This window comes from Corapipo altera, unplaced genomic scaffold (genome assembly GCF_003945725.1).
Source record: "Corapipo altera isolate COAL_440 unplaced genomic scaffold, ASM394572v1 70, whole genome shotgun sequence".
Lineage (NCBI taxonomy): Eukaryota > Metazoa > Chordata > Aves > Passeriformes > Pipridae > Corapipo > Corapipo altera.
Genome location: NW_020884911.1, coordinates 4,873,093 through 4,897,407, shown reverse-complemented (window position 1 = coordinate 4,897,407; position 24,315 = coordinate 4,873,093). Strand labels below are relative to the sequence as shown.

Sequence of the window (24,315 nt, the reverse complement as noted above, 5' to 3'; positions counted from 1 at the left end):
TCCCTGACACTCTCCAGTCACTCGTGTCAGCCAAGAACCTCTTTTGAGCAGCGCTGAAATTCCTCTGTCTGTAATGAAGCCTTCCCTGGCTGTTGTTTTCTCTCCTGGTCACTGTTCTGACAGCTCTCAGTCCCCCATTCTCACGGTCACTGCCTTGGCTGGGCTGCTCTTACTGTGGTCCCAGTTGTACAGTCCCTTGTAGATGTGGGATTTGAGTCATCCCCTGCATTACCAGCATTTTAAAATTCCATGCAATATATCTATATATCTATATATAAAACATGAACCACTGGGTTCATGATGAAAACTACTTCGATGCGGTGAATGATTGATCAGGTTAAAAAAAAAAAAGAATAAATCTCTGTTGTACTGAAGGCAGTTGGCAATAAAAAACCAATTAAATAAACAGTTCTGTTCCTGCAGGCTGAAATAAAACAATTATCTACCGCTCATACTTCGGCAGCCAGAGATTCCTTGTTCCTCCTGGTGTGTTTACGATGACTGATATTTTTATGTAAATACATTGGTTTTGTTTATGTGCTGGCTATAAGGGTTTGGGAGGATGTGGTTCATCCCAGAACCTTCAGCGAGCACCGAGAGAACAGCACAGCGAGAAAGAAAGTCGGAACGAGTGTCAGACAATGCTTGTAGCAACTCACAGGCCACCTTTCTGTGCCCCACAGGTGGTGATCATGAGGGATTACCACCACGAGAACGTGGTCGACATGTACAACAGTTACCTCGTGGGAGACGAGCTCTGGGTGGTGATGGAGTTCCTGGAGGGCGGCGCTTTGACCGACATCGTCACTCACACCAGGTGGGATGAGGGACCTGCAGCCTAAAGCCCAACACGTAGCCTGGCTGGGGGGGAGATGCCCTGGCTTTCCCTCATGGATTCCTCTGGACCGTGCCCTCTGGAGCTCACCTGCTGCTGAGGGCAGCTGGGCACCTCCCGGCTCTATATATGTATTTTTATTTTTATTCTTATTTTATTTTTAATCTTATTTTATTTTTATTCTTAATTTACTTTTATTCTTATTTTTACTTTTATTCTTATCTTTATTTTTAATCTTAGCCTTGTTTTATTTTTATTCTTATTTATTCTTATTTTTATTTTATGTATGTATAACATGTTTATACTGTATTTAGTTTTATATATATAAAACATATTTTTTTTATATATGGCTGTGTATTTGTAAGTACTAAAAAATACATATATAAAAACATAAAAATATGTGCCATATACATTCATGGAAAACATACATACATATATACACACATAAATATATATATAAAACATATATACATACATATTTATATGCATATCTGCATATAGCTATCTGTGCATATATATATACATATACATAGCTATATATATATACACACTATATATTTCTATATCTATATATCTATATCTAGATATAGATATATAGATGTACATATATATACTTATACCCATACATAGCATGCTACCTTTACCAGCAAAATAAGCCACTGCAGAGGAATTCCTGTCAGTACCAGCATTTTTTAAATCAAAGGGAAAGAAATACCTGAGAGGGCTTGCTGGTAGATGGGGATTTGCTGCAATTTAGTTGGTAGTTCATCAGCAACACAACTTTTATCCATTACTTCCTAAAAATAGCCCCCAAAAAAATGTTCTTTTCCCTGTTTGGTGATCTGCATTGTTGATTTTGCTGTCATGACCACATCAGTTCTAAGGGTCGTTTCTCTCCATGCTCAAAACCCGTGTAACCAGGCTGTCAGAAAGGTTATCTGCAAACCAAGTCTAAAACATAAAGGGAAGAGAGTTTTTATATCAGAATATTTGTGCTTGTGGTAGAGCACGTTCCCATATTTCAGTTAATGTCACACCTTTAAGCAGGTAATCCACCAGCACAAGAGCTGCAGTGTATGGAACTGCTCTGCCTCTTCTGAGGGGAGACATTAGATTTTACAGCCCTCTTTCCACCTGATCTTTGCTCATCTGCTCCTGATAATGAAATAGGGAAGAGCAATTCTTTATTTAATTTCTTCCTCTTGAATAAAAAAAAAATTTAAAATTTCCACACCAAATCAATGGGAGAGTATTTAGGGGAGCAAGAAGAAAAACAAGGAATAATAAATTAGAAAATTTATGAGAGAATACTTAGACCCTACCAAGAGCAGAGCTGTAACCCAGGTATTTTATTTTTTTGTTGCTTCCTTAGCTTGTGTGCTGAAATAAATCACAATATTGCAAGTCATTTGCTAACTACTGCAACCCAAAACATTAAAAGCTCTATCTTAGATATTTCTGACAGGAGTTTAACAGCAAACAGATGTTCCCAGGACACCACTTCTTAAGAGCTGTCATCTATTTTTTAACTCAAAACAGTCTTTTCTTAATCTTCTGGGCTTTTTTTACATTGCATGACCTTCCCTCAAAGATTTTGCTACAAATGGCACACAAAGTTAGAGCAGAAATCTCCACACGAGTTTTTCTGCTCATGTAAGAGAGATGCTGGGGACATCCAGCAATGGGGCAGCAGTACCAGGGTGCACAACCCATCCCAAAATGGGGGTTTTCAACCTTGCATAGAAATGAGGCCTCTTGTTTATTTTTCTGCTGAAATACCAGGAATATTTTTACAGAAGGCATAAAAGAGAATACAAGAGCTACACCCAGGGCTTGATGTTTTGTCTGCACAATTAGGAGTGGGGTTTTTTCTCATATTCATTCCACGCCTGTTTCCATCCCAGTGGTGGTTCACCCTCCCTGGCAAGCACTGAGTTTACTGTAAATAAGGCATTCCCCTTATGTCCCAGAGGGAAACGGGCTCACTGTCACAGGCTGCATCACATGGAGCACTCAGCTTTTTTAGTGCTGCAGGGAGACTTATCCAGACCTCGTTGCAGAGTTGATCCTCACCCTCATCCCATGTTTTTGGTCAGAAACAGGACCAGAGATTCACTCCACAGAGCCACTGCCCAAAAGATCTGTACACTGGCCTGAAGGGGAACTGGTGTCCCTTTGTTCCAGCTCCCCTTCCCCACTGTCTTCCTTAACGCTCCGTTTTTCCCACGTTGCTGTTTCAGGATGAATGAGGAGCAGATCGCGACCGTCTGTCTGTCTGTCCTGAGAGCCCTGTCCTACCTGCACAACCAGGGCGTCATCCACCGCGACATCAAGAGCGACTCCATCCTCCTCACCAGCGACGGCAGGGTGAGCACCCAGCCCTTCCCCAGCTCCCAGGGCTGCCATGAAAACAGCTGTGCCCCTTCAGGGTGACACTGCCTGGAAAAAAATGAGCCAGGCCTGTGAAACTGCAGGGTGTGACCTGTGAGTGACTTCTTGGAGAGCTGAATCCCAAAAACACAGGCCTGGCCTGGCCTGGCCGGTGATGGACATCTGTGCTGCAGGCAGCAATCCCTTGGGGAGGGATTGCAGCCATCAGAAGGCAGTGGCAGAAGGAGCTACACAATGTGGGTGATGGCTCGGTGGCAGGAGGTGATGGGAGATCATCTTTTAGGCTGCCCCGCTCCTACTGTGATGCCTCTCAAAAATACTTCCTTTTTACTACACTTCATTATCCTTTAGTTAGCAGCCTCTGTATTTGTGCTCTGTTAGCAGCTGCTGTACCTGTGCTCTGTTTCTCCAAGCTGGTGAAGAAGGCTAACATCTTTCTGTGCTAAAATAATAATCTGCATTACTGCTGAAACCCTCCCCTAATGGTCAGAGTAGCTTTTACATTTGTGAGATGCTTGATAATGCCAGTTCCACACTGCCATGTACTTGGATGGGATGCTGCTGCCAGTCAATTGGTCTTTGAGCAGGGAGAGAGGGGGACAAAATGCTGCACATGACTTGCTCAATAAGCAAAATGAAGTTTGCACACAAAGAAAATTACAGGTTGTTACACACCTGTCTAAAGCAAGACTTAGCGGGTTGGACTGAGCCTGTTGGTCTGGAATCAAATCTAGACCTTTCAGAAGGTGAAGCTCTTGGCTTCCCAGGCCTGGTCTGACTCCTTAACCAAAGGCTCCCTTGTTTAATTTGATACCCACTTCACCAAGGAAGAGGGGTTTTCTTCTGCAGCAGTCACAAGCTGCTCCTGTTAATCCTGTCAAGGAAAGAAAATCCCACGTGTGTAGGAGTTCTTCAGCTGGGATTTCAATCCATGTTGCTGAAATAACATCTGATCTGTGCTGGGATCTGCATACAGTGCCTCATTATACTCATTACTCCAGTACTTATTATCTGCATTGCAGATTTCTTCATGGCTGTGTTGTGCAATTACCTTTTTTTAGAAAATCGTTGTCTTTTATGTACTCGAATGAGCAATAGATATGCAAAACCTCTTGTGCTCCTACAAAAGATGATTGGACTCTGCTTCCAAAATACGCATTATTTCTTCCATTCTTCATCCAGTAAACTGAAAAATACATTTAACATGGAGAACTTGGCTATTATTGTTTTAGAAATACCAGCAATCATTTCATAATTCTCTTTAAAATAACACCCACAGCTTTAAAAAAAGTAGTGTCTGCACTGAGTCCAAAAGAAAACAAATCAGTGCTGACAACAAGTCAATGCAGGCATTTATGCAACTTCCCACTCCAGTTGTCCAGGGGCTGTTGGGATTCATTTTGTATTCCCAGGCGCTGAGTATGTGATGGGATACGTGGCCTGTGGACCTTGGGTCACCGTGGCACTGTGCAGCCTATAACTGGGAGTGATGGGAGTTAGGATAATGCCCAGGAAAACCCCTGTGATAGCTTCTAGGCCTTCAAATAACTCCTTGGGGGGGGAAAAGAGACTTCAGCCTTAGGGAACAAGCTGTTTCTGGAAGAGGGTGATGCCACCGACACTCAGACCAGCTTGTTTTGGTTGGGGGTTGGAGGAGTTTTCACCTTGGCATTCTACAGCGACACGGAGGGGGAGGTGATAATTTTCCATAATTTCTGTTGTTAAAAAAAACTGGCATAAAAGTATGAGTAGGCACATGATGCAGCAAGAGCTGCTCTCCGGAGTGCTTGTGTATCCCATTATTTCTATTTCAGGTCACTGCCACAGCTACTCAAGGACAGTACTAATTCCTGAGTTCCCAAGCAAAGGGAGCAGGTCCCGTTAACCCTTTTTTGGAAGAGTCTTGTGCCCTTCCCTGCCTTTCTGAAATCAGCTCTGTTACTACATAAAGATGACATTTTCTTTAGTGACAGTCCATGGTGTGAGGTCCTGGTCTTAAAAAAAACACTGGCAGGGGTTTTGCTTTCTGTGGGTGTTGGGTCATGCTCTCGGTGGTGAAAGGGAATGGGGTGAATGCCACTTGGTTCACCTGTGTCCTGGCAAATTCACAGGTCATGTTCCTGGGTACACATCCCAGGAGGGTTGTGTGTCACTTGAAATGTGTTTATTACTGAGTATCAGCATGCATACAAACTACAGACGTGGGGTTTATATATATGCAATAATAGATTCATTATAAGACTGTTACTTCAGAATTTTTTGCTTTCCTTCTGTTTTTAACCATTATAAGCCATTTATCACCTCTGCGTCTTTTGCTGGTGGAGAGGCAATGAGGTGTGACAGATGATAGTAATGAGCACCACTGCCACTCTCCTACGTCTTTCCCTTGCCTTCATTTTAATGAGTTTAAAGTTCCCCAGGCTGTGTTCCCATCTCCAGACACACTTGCAAAACTGTGCTGCTGTCCTGTCCCAGACAGACACAGCAGCTCCATCCCTGTCCCTCCCGCTGCAGCCAGAGGTCTGTGTTTCAGAGTCACGTGTGTCTCGCAGGAATTCACCTTGTTACTCAAGAGGGGCTTTTCCTTTTTCTTTTCAGATAAAATTGTCCGACTTTGGGTTCTGTGCCCAAGTGTCCAAGGAGGTTCCCAGGAGGAAGTCGCTAGTTGGGACACCCTATTGGATGGCTCCGGAGGTGATATCCCGCCTGCCCTACGGCACCGAGGTGAGAGCAGGGGGCACGGCTGGGACCCAGAGCTGCTGTTTGCCCTCTATGGGGTGCCTTGATCGACCCCACAGAGCTCAGGGAGCACCGTGCAGTTCAAAGGCATTTACATAGATATGCTAAATAGCAGCAATTACGTTTGCCCCAGAGTGCTACATCGCGCCTCCTTTTAAAGTGTTTCTCCGAGATGAAGTCGTTAAATAACAACTCCATTTAGCATACTTAGTGTAATGCCTTTATGTATTTACGCTTAGGGTGCTGTAGGAAAGGAAACTGGCCTTATTTTCACATTGGGAAAGACCCTTTGATGCTCTTTAATATAAAAGCCTGGAGTTGCAGTCACAGGTGTCCACACCTGCATGTGCCAAACCTGCAGCCAGGTTATGCACCTGTACTGCACAGCCAGGTCACACCAGTATTGGCACTGTGCTTTCATCCAGCTGAAGCCTGAGATTCCCTTGCTCTGGAGGAATGCCAGCAGAGGCACAGGTCCCGCAGGGTCCCAAACACTGGGTGAGTGAGCCAGCTGGGTGGGTAGGATTGCCACCCTTTGTGGTAGCACTGGTGTCCCCATCGGGTCGTTCCTTGCAGTCATTGCTCTCATTAGCTGAGAGACAGGGGTAGAGGAAGCGCGTCTGTGGGAGCTATTTTAAGCCTTGCCAAATGGTTCTGAAAAAGACAATCCACACATTTTTATTAGAACCCTTCAGAGGAGACCAGCAAGGTCTGCAGTGCCATATCCCATCCATTGGGAAGCTCTGAGTCACAGCACTCCTGCACTGCCAGCCTAGGAAGAGCAATCCCCTCTCCCGCGCTCAGCCGTGACAGTGACTCACGGCTCCCCAGCAGGAGACACGGCTGCCTTTGCTCCTCTGCGTGGGGACAGGAGCTTCTGCCTGATAGTCCTGATAGTAACAGCTGCAGAGAGCAACCCTGCAAGGCAGATAGAGCCAAAAATACAGATACCCAGATACATACATATTATATATTTATATACATATATATACACACACATAAATGTACAGAGATACAGAAATATACATGCACAGAGAAGGGGAAATGAGCTGAGACAGGAGATGCAGCAGGAACTGTTTTGGCACAGCCCCAGGGTGAGAGCACCCTGCAGGCACTGACGTGCTCCCAGGACAGGTGCCATTATGGAAGACATTCCAGGGGTAATAACATCAGCTATATTAGTCCATTAATAGCACTGAAAGGATTATAAAGTGGCTGAACTTATGGCTACATTAGGTTTCCCCGCCAGAAGGGAAAAAGAAAAAGGATTTGGGCTAAAGGATAGTGTTGGGAAAAGAGAAAAGCAGCATGAACTGGCCCTGGCTGTATTTGGGCTGGTGAATTACAGGAATTACAGTCATTAGAGAAATGGAATTTTGGAACAGATCTGCAGCAAGCCAGGACCAAAATAAAAAAAAGTAGGGTTGGGTCTGGAGCTGAATCATTTTCCAGAGGAATTATATAATGTGTTACCTCTGCTGGCTGGAAGCAGCTCTGGGTGTAGTTAAGTGCTTGTGTTTGCCTTGGGGTCTTGAATGGAGTTCCTGTTGGTTTTGAGCTTCGGGGGACACAGGATAACTGATTTCACAGCAGCTGAGTTGTGCTCTGCTCTCCCACTGGCTGCAGCACTGCAGAGCCAGCCTGGGGTGGGCAGTCAGGGGCTGCAGTCAGGGCAGCTGGAATGCAGGGCAGGAGGGTGCAGCCTCTCCAATGCACAGGGCTTCCAGTGGACAGCACCTAAACCAGCTGCAGACCTGGGTTTGTAAGTCACTGCTAATCCATTTCATCCATCACTTACTGCTCAAACGGCAAGAGCATTATCAGCTGGGTAAAGATTTATGGTGATGGCTCACCAGACTGCTGGCTGAGACTGGCCACAGACAGCAGCATGAACCATCTCCAAGCTTTGCATGAGCCCCAGTGCTGAGCCTGTTGGTCCCCCCCGCATTACCAGCAGTGTTCATGACCAGCCTGTGTGTTCCAGGTGGATATCTGGTCCCTGGGCATCATGGTGATAGAGATGATCGATGGGGAACCTCCGTACTTCAACGAGCCGCCGCTGCAGGCCATGCGCCGGATCCGGGACAACCTCCCGCCCCGGGTGAAGGACATGCACAAGGTCAGACTTCCCATTAGGTGATGAGGGCGTTGAGCAGGGACATGTTTAATAACACTATAGGCACACATTTGAGTGCCCAGCTGATAACTTCTAAGGTCCCACCTGGAGCAGTGGGTCATACACAGGACTTGTGTGGGGAGGATGTGAGGCCAAAGCCATCAGCCGTAGCCTTGTTTGTGCCCAGCCCTGGCTTGGCTTTTGCAGCGATGGCAAAGGGAGCTGGGCAGAGCCTCATGTTCCCTGTGCTTCCCAACCTGCCCCAGGACCAGAGCAAGTTGGCACATCAGCCCTGCTGTGGGTAGGTTGGCACATCCACACCCAGTGCCAAAGCCTGTGTGCACCTCCCATTTTGGGTGTGCTTCAGGCCTGAGCCCTCACCCCACATTATGCTTTTCTCACCCCCCACATGTAGAGCTGTGCAGGGGCTGCTCTTCTGCACCCTACTGATACCCAAATGGTTTCAGCATGAGCAGCATGTAGGAGACACAGCCCTTCAGCTCAGTACAGCTGTTACCATAGGCAGAATCACTGTGTCCCTTTTCCCAAGAAAAGCAGTGTGCACACAGCCAGAAGTGGATGTTTTTGTCCACCCCTAACACCAGTGTGGTGTTCCAGGTCTCCTCAGTGCTCCGGGGCTTCTTGGACTCGATGTTGGTGCGGGAGCCCTCGCAGAGAGCCACGGCACAGGAACTGCTGAGACACCCCTTCCTCAAACTGGCTGGGCCCCCTTCTTGCATTGTGCCCCTCATGAGGCAACACAGGCATCGCTGAAGCCGGCAGCTTTTTGGGAAAAGGTCAGTGCAGAGTCTGGATAACGGCCATGTGGGAATGCCAGCAGCTGTGTGGGAACTGCAGGCAGGGAGGAGTAAAACCTTGTGAAGGAAAACCAGCCCTGCTGAAATAATGCAGTGTATAAAAAAACCAAGGAAGTGCTCTCTATGCTCCCTGTGTGTGAGGGGCAGGGGAGTGATCCTGGTCCCAGCTGGGAGGCCACGCTCCACCATAGACCATCGCTCCCCAGCGCTGCTGTGTTCCCACCATCCAGGGAGAAGGCACCAAATGCACAGGTTGGAAAGGTAACGAGGAGAGCACAGCCAGAGCGAAACACCGGAATTTCACTGCAGGCTACGCCACTTCTGTTTCAGAAGAACACTTTTCTGACGAAACAAAGCACTTTTTATCTCGGTCATAGCAGCGCAATGTATTTTGCAACGAGTTTGTAATTTTCTGTACAGTCCGTTTTGATAATTTGCAGTACTTTGTCATGTAACTGTTGTGTTAGTTGAAGTAATAAGTGTTACCTTAGCGAGAATTTGAGAAGATTAAAGTTTCCTACTTTTTTAACCCTTTTGAAAACAGGAAAAAGAAAAAACAAAAGCCCACAACCACCTTTACGAAGTTGTAAGGTTTTGCAGATTTCCCATGGGGTGAGGAGAGCGCTCATCCCACCCTCTCGGCAGCCTGAAGAGCCAAGGATAAGTGATGTTTGTGGGCGCTCTGGCAGCCTGGCTTTGGGCACTCGCCCTCCCCGTGACACAGTGGCAGAGCTGCTGCTGAATGTGAGTGGTCACCTGGGTTTCCCTCCCCTTTTCCCAGGGTAGGAGCCAACGCATCCGGCCTGCCTTTGCTCCAGGGTCAGCCCAGGCCAGGGCCAGCCCTTTTTTTATGCCACCACCGGGCCAGTTTTGCCACCACAAAAGCCTCTGTTGTTTCTGTTGAGCTCTGGCAGTGGGAGGGGATCACCCAGTGGGATCCCCGGAGCTCCAGCAGACCTGTGGGATGTGCTGCCAGATGTTTGCCAGAGAGGAGAAGTTGTGCTGCTGTCCAGACCTTTCTGAATGTTGATGCAACAGTTGACTACTACGGTACAATTTTGTGTTATTTGTTGGATGACTTTGCATGTTATCTGTAGGCCTAAATAGATTTGCCTTTAAAATTTTTAGAAGTGCTTCATAATTATTTCAATGATAAATGATTTTTATTTATTAATGATTAGATCTTTTTAATTATGTATGATACAAAAGCCATGTTTTTCAAGTTTGGTTGTTTTTTTTTTTTTCTTACTGACCTCATTTTACAGTATCTTTAAGGAACCACAAAGCCAACTTTGTGAAAAAGCAGTTTCTTTCTTATGATGGAGTTTCATAGTTGATAAATTAATTGTTATTTATTGTAGTAAATTATAACCAAACATCTAAACCTGGCAGGAGCTGTTGCTTAAAGATCTTCCTCTGGGAGAAAAGAGTTGCCAATAATAAAAAAGCTCCTTTAGTTCTGCCCTTAAAAGAATATTTGAAGGGAGAGAAGCAATTTAAACAAAAAAAAAAAAAAGGGAGATAAATATGAACTGGAACATTGAATAGATGTTCTCACATCTGTGTGTCTTACTCCCCTCCCCTCTGCTTTCTCTTCTTAACCCTGTTTGCACATTTTAAGAGGGCACTACAGAAAATGTGTTTGGCTCCCGCCGCCCCGCCGCAGACACGCTCCCGGTGCCCACCCGGCCGAGAGCAGCACCCACAGCCTTCCAGGGGGTCTGTTTTGTAGTCTTGACAACTCAGGAAAACCGGCTGCACCAGTCCAGGCAATGGCATACAGGCACAACTGTAGTAACTAGCCACAAAAGTTAAACTTTTTTAACCATCTTTGAATAAAAAAAAAATTTAAAAAAAAAAAGGGGTTGGTGGGGGGTTTTTTTTCTTCAATATTCAGCACATTTTAGGCTGTGCAAGTGAAGAATTTTCTGCAACTTTCTTATCATTAGATACTTTAAACAGTGTTCATCAAGTTTACTGAAAGTTTTGTCGATTTCAAAGGGTTTTTTTTTTGTGAACACCAGCTACTGGTGAGACAAATGCACATGCAAGTTAAATAAATTAATTAATAAACACTTGAAGTTTCAGTGTGTTTTTTTCTTCTGTGCCTTTTTGCTGTTTTATAAATTTGACTCAGTACCACAATAGTGGGCCAAGCAAATAAGAAAAAAAGTTTTCCTTCACCCAAAATTAAGGGGGGGGAAAAAAAAGACTTACCCAAGCACATCTAAATAGGCATTTCAAACCAAGATACTGTAATTTCACCATTCTGAGAGGCCCCCTCCCCAAACATACCCATGTACACACACATACTTGTGTCAGAAAAATAAACAATTCTCCTCTAAACATAGAAAAAATCCACACCCATGTTTCAATACGAGTTGGCAAAGCCAGCACTTGAATAAAACACCCAGACTGTGGTCAGTCAGACAGTACAGAGCATTTTGAGAAGCGATGAGCACACCCATACACCTTTGCAAGATGAAGTTCTCCAGAAGGACTTGTCCCTGTTGGAACATTTCCATCTTGCTTTCCCTGCCTCTTAAATAATCCCTTTTTTTTGGCCTTACACATCCTTAATTTTTGGCTTACAACCATTCAGCTCTCACGCCTACTGACAACATTCCTCCCAGTGTCCCCAGCAGCACCAGTCAGCTGATAAAGCTACAATGTTATTTGCTACCTCTAAGTCTTATAAATGAGGTTTTTATATTACTCTTGATTACTTTTGGTTGCTGACATCAGTAAATATTTCAAGATACATTAGCCATCACCTAAAAAAAAACCAAAACACCCCAAACAAACAAACAAGAAATCTTAACTTCGGCTGTTTCACCCTCAGCACTTCAAACAAAGCCAAAGCTGGGCAAAAAGCAGGGAATAACCACGGTCTGTTACCTTGGGCTGCACAGTTGACTGAAGCTGATGCCGAGCTCCACGTATGTCCAGGTACTCCAGGGAGTTTATTCCCACCTGTCACTAAGGAATGATGGCTTTTTCTGAGGTCACAGTTCTAAAAGCATTCACAAATCCCCATCATTTCAGTAGCAGAGGCAGGGACATTTGCTGGTTGTGTAAGTCCCCTCCTCAGCAATACATCAATAATTTATAATTAAAGTTCTAATCATAAGTACTTGGTAAGTCATTAGCAGCTGCTTTAGTAAGTGCCTAATTATTACAGGTCCTTAAAGAGCTCAGTAGGGTGATAAGTTTCTTATATTTATCCACCATGAACTGGTGTGTTCATAAACATCTATATAAAGCAAAGCGTTCAATTTGCAGCCATCAATGAATGAAAAATAAATATAAAATTAAATCACAATAAAGTGCTGCCATCCTCAAGATGCTGCTGTAGCTTGAATGGGCAGGAGGGAAGCTGGACAGCTGTTTTAACCTCATAAATAATTTTTTCATAAATAGGCTTGAAAAGCCTTAAGCAGTGGAAAATTCAGATCAAATTCAGTAAATATTAAGAAAAGAATGGAAAAGATTAAAATATTCAAAGGGTTTTCACCCAACATCCTAAATAACTTTCTTTATACAACATATATCAGTCTGGGGCACAGACTGCCAGTGAGCTGAAATTATTGTTTGTATTTCCCTTCTTCCCCCCAAAAGAGAGGGAAAAACATTTCATCCCAACAAAAAAATTATTTGCTGTCAATTCAGAAAACAAACAAAAATAATTACTGTATTCATGCAACTAATAGCTTAAAGACACACTCCACCTGAAAGGGATGCCAGGGGAAACCTCCATCATCTGACATGAAAAGCAACATAAGTTCTTGAGGTTTGTAGGCACAGGGTCACAGGAGCTGCACCAGCTTTTTGGGGGGTCAGCCACTGGCCAATGCCACCACTTCAGTGCACTGGCCAGGGCTCAAGCAGCGGGATCAGGCAAGGACAGCTTCCTGTGAGCTGCCCTGCTGTGACCCTGTCAGGGTGGTCACAGGGTCACTGCAGGGTGAATTAAAATCACTTTGCAGAGTTGACCATAAATTAGCATTTTTTCCACCTTAACCACATGTTGAGATGTTTGAGAGCATCTCCCAGTTACACCAGGCTGGTCTCGCTCACCTTCTGCAGGGAGAGAAGCACCAACGTGACGCACAAGGGCTAAAGGCTAAAACCCACCAGCAGCTTTAGCTGAGCAAGCCACAAACTCCCAAACCACCCTGGGGATACGATGCCCAGCCAGCAGCTCCATCCCTCAGCCACTGCCTCTCCTACAGTGACACTTGGCAGCTCAGCCAAGCCCCAGGTTTCGCTGCCTTCAAACACGGGGCCATCCCAATATCCCGCTCCTGCAGCCACCCAGTCACAATGTGCTGTTCGGGAGACAAACGACCATGGAGGGGCTCCTCTGGCATCTGCAGTTCAGCTGTTTGCTTCTTTTTTTTTTTTTTTTTATCCCATCATTCTTTTGGATGTCAAATACAGGAGCAGATGTGCCAGGCTGATGGGAGCTGGCTGGGAGAGCCTTTCTGGCTGGAGGGCAGACAAGGGTGAGGCAGGACAAAGCTGATAACTGTGGCTCCTCTCTATTGAGGAGGAACCTTTAATCCTTTTATTCTCCCTCCTGCTACCTCTGGCTTTTTCTAACTGCCTCTAAACCAACGTTTTTTTAATAATTAGCTCATTGTAGGCAGTGGCACTTGGTCAGCCAAAAGCCTGCCCAGAACACTTTCACCGGAGTGTTAAAAGAAAAGGGCAAAGCCACAAGCACCAATAGCACAATAATTTTGCTTCTTAAATCCAAATGAGAAAAAAAAAAAGCCAAGCATAATATATAGGAATGAGACCAGGAGTAAGACAAGACTAAAGGAAGGCTTGTGCTGCATCCACCTTCAACAAAAAAACCTGTAAATTTTGGAGCATTAAAAGCCAGTGAAGTTTCTCCTCTTACATTTCACAATACTGAAATTACTATTTTTCTTTGATTATTATTTGGGTTTAAGCAGAAAGAGGACAGTCTGTCTGAATCACTGCTTGGATCAAATCAGCTTAAAGAACAAGAAAGTATTTTGCATACCCTAAGTTAACTCAAGGCCTGGACTAACTCCTGCTGAGGGAAGTCAAAGGCTTCACTGGAGACTGGACAGTACTGGAGTGAAACATCATTGCCCACAAAACATGTAAGAAAAGCAACCAAGAAATTAGAGTAATATTAAAAATAACCAAAAAATCACAGAATACTGAACCACCACTGTGTCTTCACCAAACCATCTGCTCCAAAACTCCTGCTAGAATAAATCCTACATTTAACATCCACTCAGCAAGATGTATATTTGCACTGATTCCATGAGGTATCTTGCAGTTAGGACGAAGCATTACATCATCTCAAAAGAAGAAGGCAAATCAAGTTATTATATATGTACATGTTTTAATTAATTTTAAAAATTGTCTACATTTAAGGATAGATTTCGAGGACTCCCTTATATTTTTTTCTGTTACATTAGATTATACCTGAATAATCTGCATAGTAACTTGAACATTACTGTTTTCTTCTTTTTTTTTTTGTTTTGTTGTGAAAATATCAGTTGCAGGTAGCAATGTAACATCTCAACAACAATCACAATACGTGCAGGATGTCCAGCCAGAAGCATTTCTCAGTTGACTTGCAGTAGCACGGCACTTTATAATTTGTGTATCAATACTTTTTTTTTTTAACTTTTTTTTATTTTAAAGTTGAGTTCAGATGTGGCTCAAGAAGCAAAAACAAACTTTCTTCACTCGATCTCAAGTGTGGGGTCAGCTCCACAGTTGACTTTGATCTGCTCCACTGGAGTTACTCCAGTTAATATCAGCTCCAGGTTCTGACCTTTAATTTTTTTTTTTCAAAACACACCTGTATTTGCCTCCATGCTGTCCTTAACATGGGTGCAAACTTAGGAATGTGGTTTGAGTCCCTTCATTAAAGGGCCTGAATGAAGGGGCTCTGTCCCTCAGCCCTGCTCCCTGCACGGGCAGGAGCAGAGAGGGCTCAACACTTCCCAGAGCAGTGCAGGGGGGAGGTTAAAAAAAAAAAAAAAAGAACAACAAAAAGCTAATTTTGCTCCCAATGTTACACTTTGACATGTGAAGCATTTCTGTTTCCAGATGATCAGCCCAGCTGCTTAAGAAGGTATTCAAACCACCTACTGCCACAGACACCTCACATCAGACACCGAGTCCTCTTACAGACTCTGCCCTGACTGAGTGAAGGCCCGGCCCTGACCTGCGTGTCCCCATGAAATGCTCACCATGAGGTGCTGTGAATACCATCTCTTGCCCCCCCATAACCTTTCCTCACCCACAGGAAAAAAAGTGCTTTTGCTTTTTCTACCTGATGAATACTCGGGTTGCTCGATCCTGCTCCCTATCCCATGTGCTTGTACTGAGATCTGTCCCGAGGAATCTGCACTTGGCTGGCTGTCAGCTTGAGGTGGATGTGGTAAATGCCAAGGGTGATCACGATCACCAAGCCCAGGATCAGGCCCAAAATCAGAGGCAGGGTTTCTTCCAACTGCTCCCTCTGGTCCACTGGGCACTTGTGTTCTGCAGGGAAAGGGAAAAAGGGAAAAGAGAGCTACAAATGAGACCCTGCAAATCTGAACTGCTGCAGTGGCCAACTGATCTCCTTGGAGTCACAGCTCTATCAGAGAGCAAAACCAGCTGCAGCAGCAAGGAGAGACAGCGACAGAACCATCACTGGAGCCCCAGGGAGAAAATCAATTGCTTTGGAGGAAAGTGAAATCACAGTAAACGCAGGGAGGGAGGCAGAGGTAACATCTATCAAACCAGCCATGCAGTGTAAAAAAACCACTTTTATGCCCATAAGCTCCTGTTCAGACCTCTCTACCACACATCAGTGGCCTTGCTGGGAATGGGACAGCAAAAGTATGTATCTCCTGACTGTGGCTGAAGATCTGCTTTGCTCATTTAATTATAGAGTCTATAAATATGATATCATGAGGTCTCAACGTCACTCAGATTTTAATCGTTCATCAGACTTGCCCTGCACATCATTCAGAGATTTCCCCATTCCATCTGCACGGTGGCAGAGGTTTAAGAGCATCGCTCTCCCCTTTCCGTGTGCTCCCCACAGGGAGTTCACCAGCCCAGCAGAACAACATGTGTGTCTGTGGTCAAACAGCATCCTGGCACCCCGTGTTGTTCACAGAAACAACACCAGCACCCCAGTGTTCTTCCCTCTGGTTGATGAGTCTCTGCCATGGTCTGATAAATCTCTAGAAAATATTAATAACCACAGCTACAAGGCAAAAACACTTTTCTATTGCGCTTGTAAAGGCCACCAAGGTCAGGAAACACATTACACTGGCAATCCCAGTTCAGTTCCCTTACACTTCCAGAGTCTACTGCAGGCCTGACTGACAGGAGCACGATGTACTTTTTTCCCCACAGGATTGCTGCTTCTCCGTGCTGACGGACAGGCAGAGCCCACACTGCCAAGGTGGGGCTACCAGGACAAAAAGAAGAAAAATTCTAACTCTGGGGGGAAAAAAAAGGTTATGTGGTACAAGAGGGCCAGTTCTCTGGCCCCTGGTTCGTCTTCTTCATAGTATTAGAAATGTGCTGAAAACAATGAAAACTTTAGGGAAAAAAAGAATGGAAAACTAAAAAGGCTGAGTGTTAGATGAGCAAATACAAAGGGCACCACAAATTCCTGCCCTCACTAAAGACTGTCCAGATGGGTTCCCCAGGCAGTTCACTGCAGGACACCGAGATCTGCAATAACCACGAAGAGCAAATGCTCTGCAAATCTAATGTCACGTGTTAAAGAGCAGGAAAAACCCAGAGACCCCCCCCCAGGCCCAGGCAGGAGGTGACAGCAGGGACCTGTCTCCAGCAGTGCCAGCACCTCCAGGAGCTCCAGTGCGTCCTGGAGCGGAGCCTCCTCCCAGCACCAGGCTGGAGGAGTGAAACAAAAAAAAAAAAAGCAAAAGTGAAATGTAGTCTAACAAAAAAAATGTCCTTTTCGGTTCCAGTTGCTCACAGTTTCACCAGAGGAGTGATTAATCACCAGGACTGTGGTAGAGGCGATTCAGCAGTTGCTGCAATGCAGGGGTTTTGTTTGTTTGTAGTAAGGAAAATGGAGGGGGAAAAAAAATCCTGATTATTATTATTTAGCTCCTAAAGTTGGGTTTCTAGTGCTTTATGAAATTCTTCCCAGTTTAGGATGCTAAGGCCTGACCAAACTCACAGAGACACACGAACAGACTGAGCTGACTGCAGGAAAAGCCACACATGGGGCAGAGCTGCGGGGCCAGGGGTGTTCCAACCCCACAGCCCCGCTGCCCACGTGTGGATACAAAGCAACACCATGGGAAGGGTCCATGCTAGAGGAGCTCCTGTGTACACACCTACAGTCAGCCTGAGAGGCCAGGGTGTGCTGAGGTGCCAATTAGCAGGAGGAATTCACAGCAGCTGGACTCTGATTTTTGCTTTGAAAGTGGTTTAGCTTAAACTCTACAGAAGATGGAAAGCAGCCTGCTGTAAACCCAACTGAGGGCATTCCACTCAGCTCAAACACACCAGGTTTGCCCATGCACCTTTTCCTACCCGAGGGTGATGCTGCATTTGCAGGAGGATGGGGTGAATGTGAGGGTCTGCAGCCAGTGAGGAAGGCAAAGCAGCAGTGCTGTAATGCAGTGGTGGACCCAACTCCAAAGCACCTGCTCGTAACATTTGAATTCCCCCAGCTTTTGCCAAAGCAAACTGGCTGCAGAGCACAAAATATGCCAGAGGATGTGGCCAGAGCTCTGGTGCCCACAGAAAGCCACGGCTGTATTTAAGTGTCTGAGTCACAACTCAAAAAGGTGTCAACTCTTGCAAGCAGCCAAGGAAGATAGTTCTTTATCCTGACACTTTTTTAAGAGGATTAAAAAAAAAAAAAAAAAGAAAAAGCAAAGCAAAGCTGGCAGTCTCCAGCAGCTAACCCCCAAACATGCTGCTCCCCAGCTGGACCCACTGCACCACCCCAGGTAGAGCAGGCAGCCTTGCACACCAGCTGCCTCCTGCCTCCCCGGCACCTTCTCCTCCCCACACACATCCACCTTCTCCTTTTGGAGCAGACCACCAGGCGTCCCTTTTGGGCTCTTTGGAGACTGTAGGGAGAACGGGAATGGGGCTGGGGGCCACCCAGCACAGAGGTACTGGCAAGTACTCAGCACAAACACACCAGCAGCAGGACTCAGGCTCTCCAGGTGCTGACTGCTAGGAAGATGAATTTTGTATTTTAACATGAGTATAATGTTAAAACGCGCCATTTTGCAACAAACAAAAACATTTTCACATTTGTAACGACGTACTTTAACATTTATACAGCATTTTTCACCCTGTAGGCACTGAGGTGCACAACACTGCGGGGAGACAGGCAGAAGGTATCATTCCTGGTCCATCAGCAAAGGAAAAGGCAAAAAGGGAGCAGGAGGGGAGAAGGGTTTGCATGAAGTTCATGGCAGACACAGATTCAGACATTCAACCCCACCAAGAACAGTGTGGGCAGGTGGGCTGGTTATGCACGACAAATGAAACACCACTGCATTGGGAACTGCTATCTATTTTTAAATCAATGATCCTGCAGGAGAACGGTTCTTTCTGGTAAATTTTCAGCCATATTTTGCTCCAGGTCACAGGGATCTCAACATTTCCCAAACCGATGGGATCTACCCTCGGTCCGGGAAAGCAAAACGGTCCCTGGCAAATGTAATTCCCTTAAAAGTTCGGGTAAGGCTGGAGTTCTTCCACATCCCAAACACAGCCAGGCCACCCCTTTTTCCCCAAGAGGTGCCACCCCTCAGTCCCTGGTCCCAGCCCCACGGAGCACGGGCTGCAGACGGATACAAAGGAGGCGTTTAGGTACGTTGCTCATTGTTCTCTGGTGCTGCAGCACCAGGCTCACGCACTGCCACTGTTTCTATGGTGAGTGCTCGTCCAATTTCTGCACTAGGGCTACGAAACCACCTCACAGGCCCATTTTCTTGTTTCAGATCCTGCTGCAGAGCAAACAGCAGCAACAAACACACGGCGCCTTCCAGGGAGCCACAAATGCCAGCCTGAGGATTGGCACGGGGATTTGTCCAGTGGATGGAAAAAACGGGCCAGTTATATATGGGCATGACAAGATGGATTTTTGAGATTTTGAGGTGGGTGTTTGTAAATAATTAGATTTTTTAAAAAAAAAAAAAAAAAAAAAGAAATATGTGGGTTTTTAAATGTGGCTGCACACCTTGGTGCCAAGGACCTTCAGGAAAATGTAGCCCTTGGCTCAGAGAGAGTTGAGACCGAGCTGAGACCTCCCAGGATCCCAGTCTCTAATTCTCAGCCTTTGTATCCCTTTGTATTTTCCACCATAATGCATTACATTTGCATGTATGTATATAAAAATCAAAAGAGCTGGCAATTTCTCTGGGGTTCTTTCGTCAGTTTAAACATTCTCCTCACCCCCTCTTGATCCAGCTCATCTTTTTTACTCATCTTTAAAGCTGAAAATATATACACATTTTCCCCATTAAAAAAATAAATTACCAAGCTCTGAATGAAAAAAAATGTTCTGCTGCTTCTGTATTGAAAAACATAAAATAAATATATATACATGGATTTGTGAAGGTTGGAAGCAGTGTCTTTAAAAAAAAAAAAAAAGAAAAATGATACTTTAGCACATGAGTTTAAGCATTCAAAAAATTAAAAGCAATCCAATCACTCCCTATAAGCTTCTTAATCTATCCCTGGCAGAACAGTGTCAGGACTAATGAAAAAAACCTTTCCCCCATTCCTTTGTGGTGAAAGGGCCCTGACCCTCCTGCATCCCGGCGATTCTTCTGCTCTAGCGGGTCTCTTTCCCTATTCTAAAATATTTTAAAGTGTTCTGTAGCTTGTTCATAATTAATAGGAATTTTACCTAATGGGAAATTAATGAACCAAAAAGGAGAAGGCTAATTACTGTAATTTAAGATTGGCAGTGGTTCTCAGACCCCACAAAGGATCGTGTTTTGCCATGCGTGTGCCGCGGACAAGTTCGTCGGCGCGGCTGGTGGGGACTGTGTGAACCTTCACTGATAAATGACCTCTCAGGCACTTCTGACCACCCTCTCCAGGTGCTCTCTGCTATTTAACTTCCAGTGGAATTCGACAAAAAGAAAGGTAATTGAATAAGGAGAGCAGCAACAACAAAAAAACCCCAAAGTTTGACAAGAGAGAAGCTGCGCTTTCCTCCGGAGGAGGAACTGCCCACACACAGTTAAAGACTGCTAAACCAACCAGGGTCTCTTTGTGTCCTGGAGAAAAAGAAAAAAAACTACAGCAACAAAGGAAAAAAAAAGAGAAAGCAACAAATTTACCGCCTGACAGGAAAGAGCATATCATGAAAATGGCAGGTAGATTCCTTTGGCAATGAGCCCTGAGTTCTGTTGTTTTAGCTGGGAGCTCTCAGACTTCTCTAGTTTGGTATCACAGAGACACAGCAGCTCAAACAGAGTCCAAACTTGCATATTTTAAATATGCTTTTCTCAGCCTCCAGCGCCTGCCCACATGTAAAACCTACTCCATACTACACTGGCCCTGCCGTGAGTAATCCAGCCACGCAGAGCTCTGCCAGAGCCAGCACATGTAAAAGCACGGATTTACTCCATCGGCGAGAGGAGGCGAGTCATGAGTGCAAGTGCTCGGCTCTGCAGTCACTGCTGGGTTTTTATTGTGTGCTAATGTATTTCCCACATGCAAAATAATGAAGCCCCACGTTTTTAACGCTAGGCTTGGAAATAAAACCACCATTTTCTAGCTCGTTATTAAAAGATTTGGATATTACATATTTTATTTGCATCTTGTTACGCTAATGGACTTAACTAATTTGATAAGGTAGTGCTATAAAATGGGGACTAGTCTCACCTAATTCAGGCAAGTATGTTTGCATTTCCCTCATTCAACCTGATGGAAAAGCCAAGGGGGAGTCAGGGAGGAGGAGCACCATGGGTTCCTGAGGATAAAGGCAGGCAAAACTGCAGGAATGCTGCCCCATGGCAGTACTGCTGCTGGCTCCAGAACAACCCTTTGATATAAACAGCACGCCTTAACTTACATTTTCTTTTATCCACCATTACCATTAGAGAAATCCAAGAAGAGGAATGACATCCCTTGTGTTTGGCACATGAGGCACCTCACTGAAGTCCCTGCTATGCTTCCTTCACCCTCACAATGACCATAAATCAAACTGAAGCCAGCAACGTGCATCCCAAGTATCTCCTGCCACCACAGCCCCAGGTTTTCCCTCAGTGTGCAGTAGCCCTAAAAAACCCCCCTGTGCTGAAGCAGCTTCTGTGCTGCAGAGGAGACACCTAAGCCTTGCAGGACTCCTCAGGGACCGGCTTGCTGGCAACCTGGCTCTACAAGTCCTCACGGAAGCCAACATACATGCAACGACAGGCCATGATTTAGCAGCTAGGCTGAATTTGTAAAGGTTTTTGGAGGGCCACAGAGGCAGGGAACGGGTTGGAGGGACTGCAGGGAGCACTGATAAGGGAGCTGGAGTGAGGGGATGGTGCTCTGATAAAGGTGGGACACAAATTCCTTCAGTACATCACAACATCCCCAAAGACCACGGTGGCATCAGCATCTTGGGGACGCAGGACTTGCCTTCACCCTGCACCTTACCTTCACTGAAGACAAAATCCGCGGGGATGTCAAAGGGCTGGAGCCGCACTTCCGACAGCAGGAGCTGCACGGACTTCTGATGGTCGCTGGAGATGAGGGAGATGGTCTGCTGGGCCTGGCACTCGTAGGACTTCCCAGCGGGGGTGACCAGGGCTGAGAGCCGGTGCGAGCTGGCCGTGTGCTTCCCGGCTGGCCAAGGGACACAAACAGAGGTCAGGTCCCGTCTCCAGGGGCCTGAGGTGACTTTAGTGACAAAGGCAATGGACTGAACACACGGGAGTGCAGCCGGTGCGCAATGCGGCGCCCGCGCACTCCGCTGCTCCCACAGCACCGCCGCCTGCGCTCCTGTCGTAGGATCTGAGGCCTGTGGAGCTGGAGGAATGGCTTCTATTGACACACGTGCAAGTTTTAGCCTGGGACTGTGCTCGTACTCCCCACTTTTGGGAAGCAGCAACTCCTGCGGCCACACTTGAACTTGGAATTCAGGTGGGAAGGAGCGATGCAATCTGGGGACCAAGCTACAAAGCAAGACAGGCCATAATACCTTTCCTGAAACTACAACGTGATCATTTCACCCAAGCATAAGTTACAATAAAATATTTTCCTGTCAAGCTCGTTTCACAAACGAAGGCCAAATGCGGCTCAGCAAGGTGGAATGAGGGATGCCTCCCACCTCCCTCTCTTCTGCAGCCCTTTGTTCCCCTCCAGCAGCACAGAAAAGCAATCAGTGTTTCACACTGGCAGAAGCTGATGAGGCATGGCCACCACCGTGTTTTGGGGACTCAAACAGTAGAAACACCAGTGGGAAAACAGCCCCATATCTACTGTATCTTACAGCACAAACTCTTGGCCTGCTATTCACTGGAGTTTGAAAATCCTGAGGAAGAATGATTTGCAGATGACAGTATTTCAGTTTTTGATACAAGACAACTAATTTCTGAGCAGAAATGAAATAAAAACAAAATGAAAGCCGAAAGAATGGAAACCCAGTAAGAAAAGAGGAGGCTGCTGGGTGCAGAGGCGTGTAGGGGTATGATACTGATGTCAATCTCATAGTTATCCTGGGAAACCGCTGCCTTCCCACCTATTCAACCATCATCAGAAGCGAGGAAATAATTAACCTTAAAAACCGTCTCCCAGAGGAGAGGAGACAAGCTTTTTCAGCTCAGGTGGCCCCCCGCCCACCCCCTCGAGCCCTGGGTCCCGCCGGAGAGCCTGGGGCAGCGCAGCACACGGGCAGAGCTGGGCTCTCCTCCCACGGCAACCGCGGTCATTAAACACAATAAAAAAGGGGGGGGGGGACACAAAAAAAATAGCTCGCCGTTTAAACCCGGCAGTTGGTCCCGGCTCTGTCGGGCGGGTATAGGTCTTCCCCGTTAAGCTGTGCTTAGGCGAGTAGCCCGCGGGGTGCCCGCCAGACCCCCGGGATCCGCCTCAAACCCCGTCCCCCGGGCGCTTACGGCTCACGGCGTCCTTGAAGTAGGTGCGCTCGGAGGTGTCGTAGGTGAAGTGGATCCGGCTGAGCCTCCAGAACGCCTCCGGCCCCCGGGACGTGTTGTGCCCCTCCTGCCGAGACAGGGCTGGTCAGGACCCCGCAACGCCGCCGCGCCCCCTCCCCAGCTCCCGGGCGTGCGGGGGAGCCCGTACCTTCAGGAAGAAGAGTTTGAGGGTGTACGCTTGCTCCAGCCAGGAGAGCTCCAGCTCCGACTCGTTAGTGCCACACTTGCCCTTCATCTCGGCGCCCCGTGACAGCGGGATATCGGCTTGCTCCGTAATCAGCTGGAAACGGGGAGCGGGGGCTCAGGGGGGCGGCCCCGGGGCTCCTCCGGGAACCCACGACCCTCCCACTGCCCTGGCTGCAAATCCTCGGAGGGGATACAGGACTTTCCCAAAGTACCGGCGGATGTGTGTGTGCGTCCCGTGCCATCCCCGGTCCTGCCGGAGCCCCGGGAGCCCCCGGGCCACCCCGTCGCCCCCGGCCCCCACTCACATCCACGTAGTTGCTGGCCCACACGTCGTAGGGGACGACGAACTTGGCGGCGAATTCGGCCATGAGACACGTCGTCCGGTTTTCCCGCACCACGAAGATGTCTTTCTCGGGGTTAGGGGAGAGCCCGGACAGGTTTTCAACTTCTTGCTCGGCGGCCAGGCGAGCCGCGGCGTCTGCGGGCACAGAGGGGCTGAGCCCGGCAGCGATGAGCCCCTCGCCCCAAGCCTCTGCTGGCTCACCTGAACACCCCTGCACCCCCGAGCCCGATGGAGTAAGCTCCTCTATCGCGACGGGGCGCCCCTGTCGCGACAGAGCAGGTAGCGGAGATGGGGCAGCCGATGGCGGTGATGTGGGACCGGTGCTCGATCAGCGCCGGGTCTGTCTCAGCGCCAGAGGCTGCCCCATCGCGACAGGGCTCCCTGTCGCGACTCGCCGCCGCGGTACTCACGCAAGAGGAGAAGCAGCCCCGGGAGGCGCCCCCCGGCCATCCTCCCTGCTCGGTCCCGGCGTGGCCGCGGCTGCTGCAGCTGCTCCTCCCAAAGGGTCCGCTCCGGAGAAAAGAAAAAAAAAATTAAAAATAAAAAGGAGGAAGGAAAAAAAAAAAAGCTGCACACCTCCTTTCTCAGGAGCCGTCAGGCTGCAAAAGCACTCTGCTGCGGAGTGGCGGGGAGGAGGGACGGGGAAAGTGTGTGGGTGTGCGGGGAGGAGGAGGAGGAGGGGAGATGCCGGCGGAGCTGATGGAGGCGCCCACGCCGAGGGACGGGGCGTACGCACG

General features: G+C 47.0%; 2 protein-coding genes across 9 annotated transcripts in view; one reads left to right on the top strand and one right to left on the bottom strand.

Moving 5' to 3' along the window:
• Positions 1-10,974, top strand: part of PAK5 (p21 (RAC1) activated kinase 5) — a 198,780-nt gene extending 187,806 nt beyond the window's left edge. For 7 of the 8 annotated variants that reach the window (XM_027653870.1, XM_027653871.1, XM_027653869.1 and 4 more), the window contains 5 exons: positions 684-817; positions 3,076-3,202; positions 5,825-5,950; positions 7,950-8,084; positions 8,700-10,974. In XM_027653870.1, coding sequence (XP_027509671.1) covers positions 684-817; positions 3,076-3,202; positions 5,825-5,950; positions 7,950-8,084; positions 8,700-8,855 — 678 coding nt within the window. In that variant the 3' untranslated portion in view covers positions 8,856-10,974. The remainder of the gene's footprint in view (positions 1-683; positions 818-3,075; positions 3,203-5,824; positions 5,951-7,949; positions 8,085-8,699) is intronic. The other variant, XM_027653868.1, reaches the window with a different exon arrangement.
• A 3,288-nt stretch (positions 10,975-14,262) lies between these two features.
• Positions 14,263-24,315, bottom strand: LAMP5 (lysosomal associated membrane protein family member 5). Its single transcript, XM_027653967.1, has 6 exons — positions 23,989-24,315; positions 23,541-23,713; positions 23,198-23,329; positions 23,011-23,116; positions 21,551-21,739; positions 14,263-15,436 (listed from the first exon to the last, which is right to left on the bottom strand). The coding sequence occupies exons 1-6, from the start codon at positions 24,026-24,028 to the stop codon at positions 15,258-15,260; spliced, it is 819 nt and encodes a 272-aa protein (XP_027509768.1). The 5' UTR covers positions 24,029-24,315; the 3' UTR covers positions 14,263-15,257.

Coding starts and splice junctions, on each gene's coding strand:
- LAMP5 (XM_027653967.1), bottom strand. CDS start 24,028: ATGGCCGGGGGGCGCCTCCCGGGGCTGCTTCTCCTCTTGC. Junction 23,330..23,540: donor GGGCCAGCAACTACGTGGAT/GTGAGTGGGGGC, acceptor CCCCGTTTCCAG/CTGATTACGGAGCAAGCCGA. Junction 15,437..21,550: donor GGATTTTGTCTTCAGTGAAG/GTAAGGTGCAGG, acceptor CTTTCCCTGCAG/AACACAAGTGCCCAGTGGAC.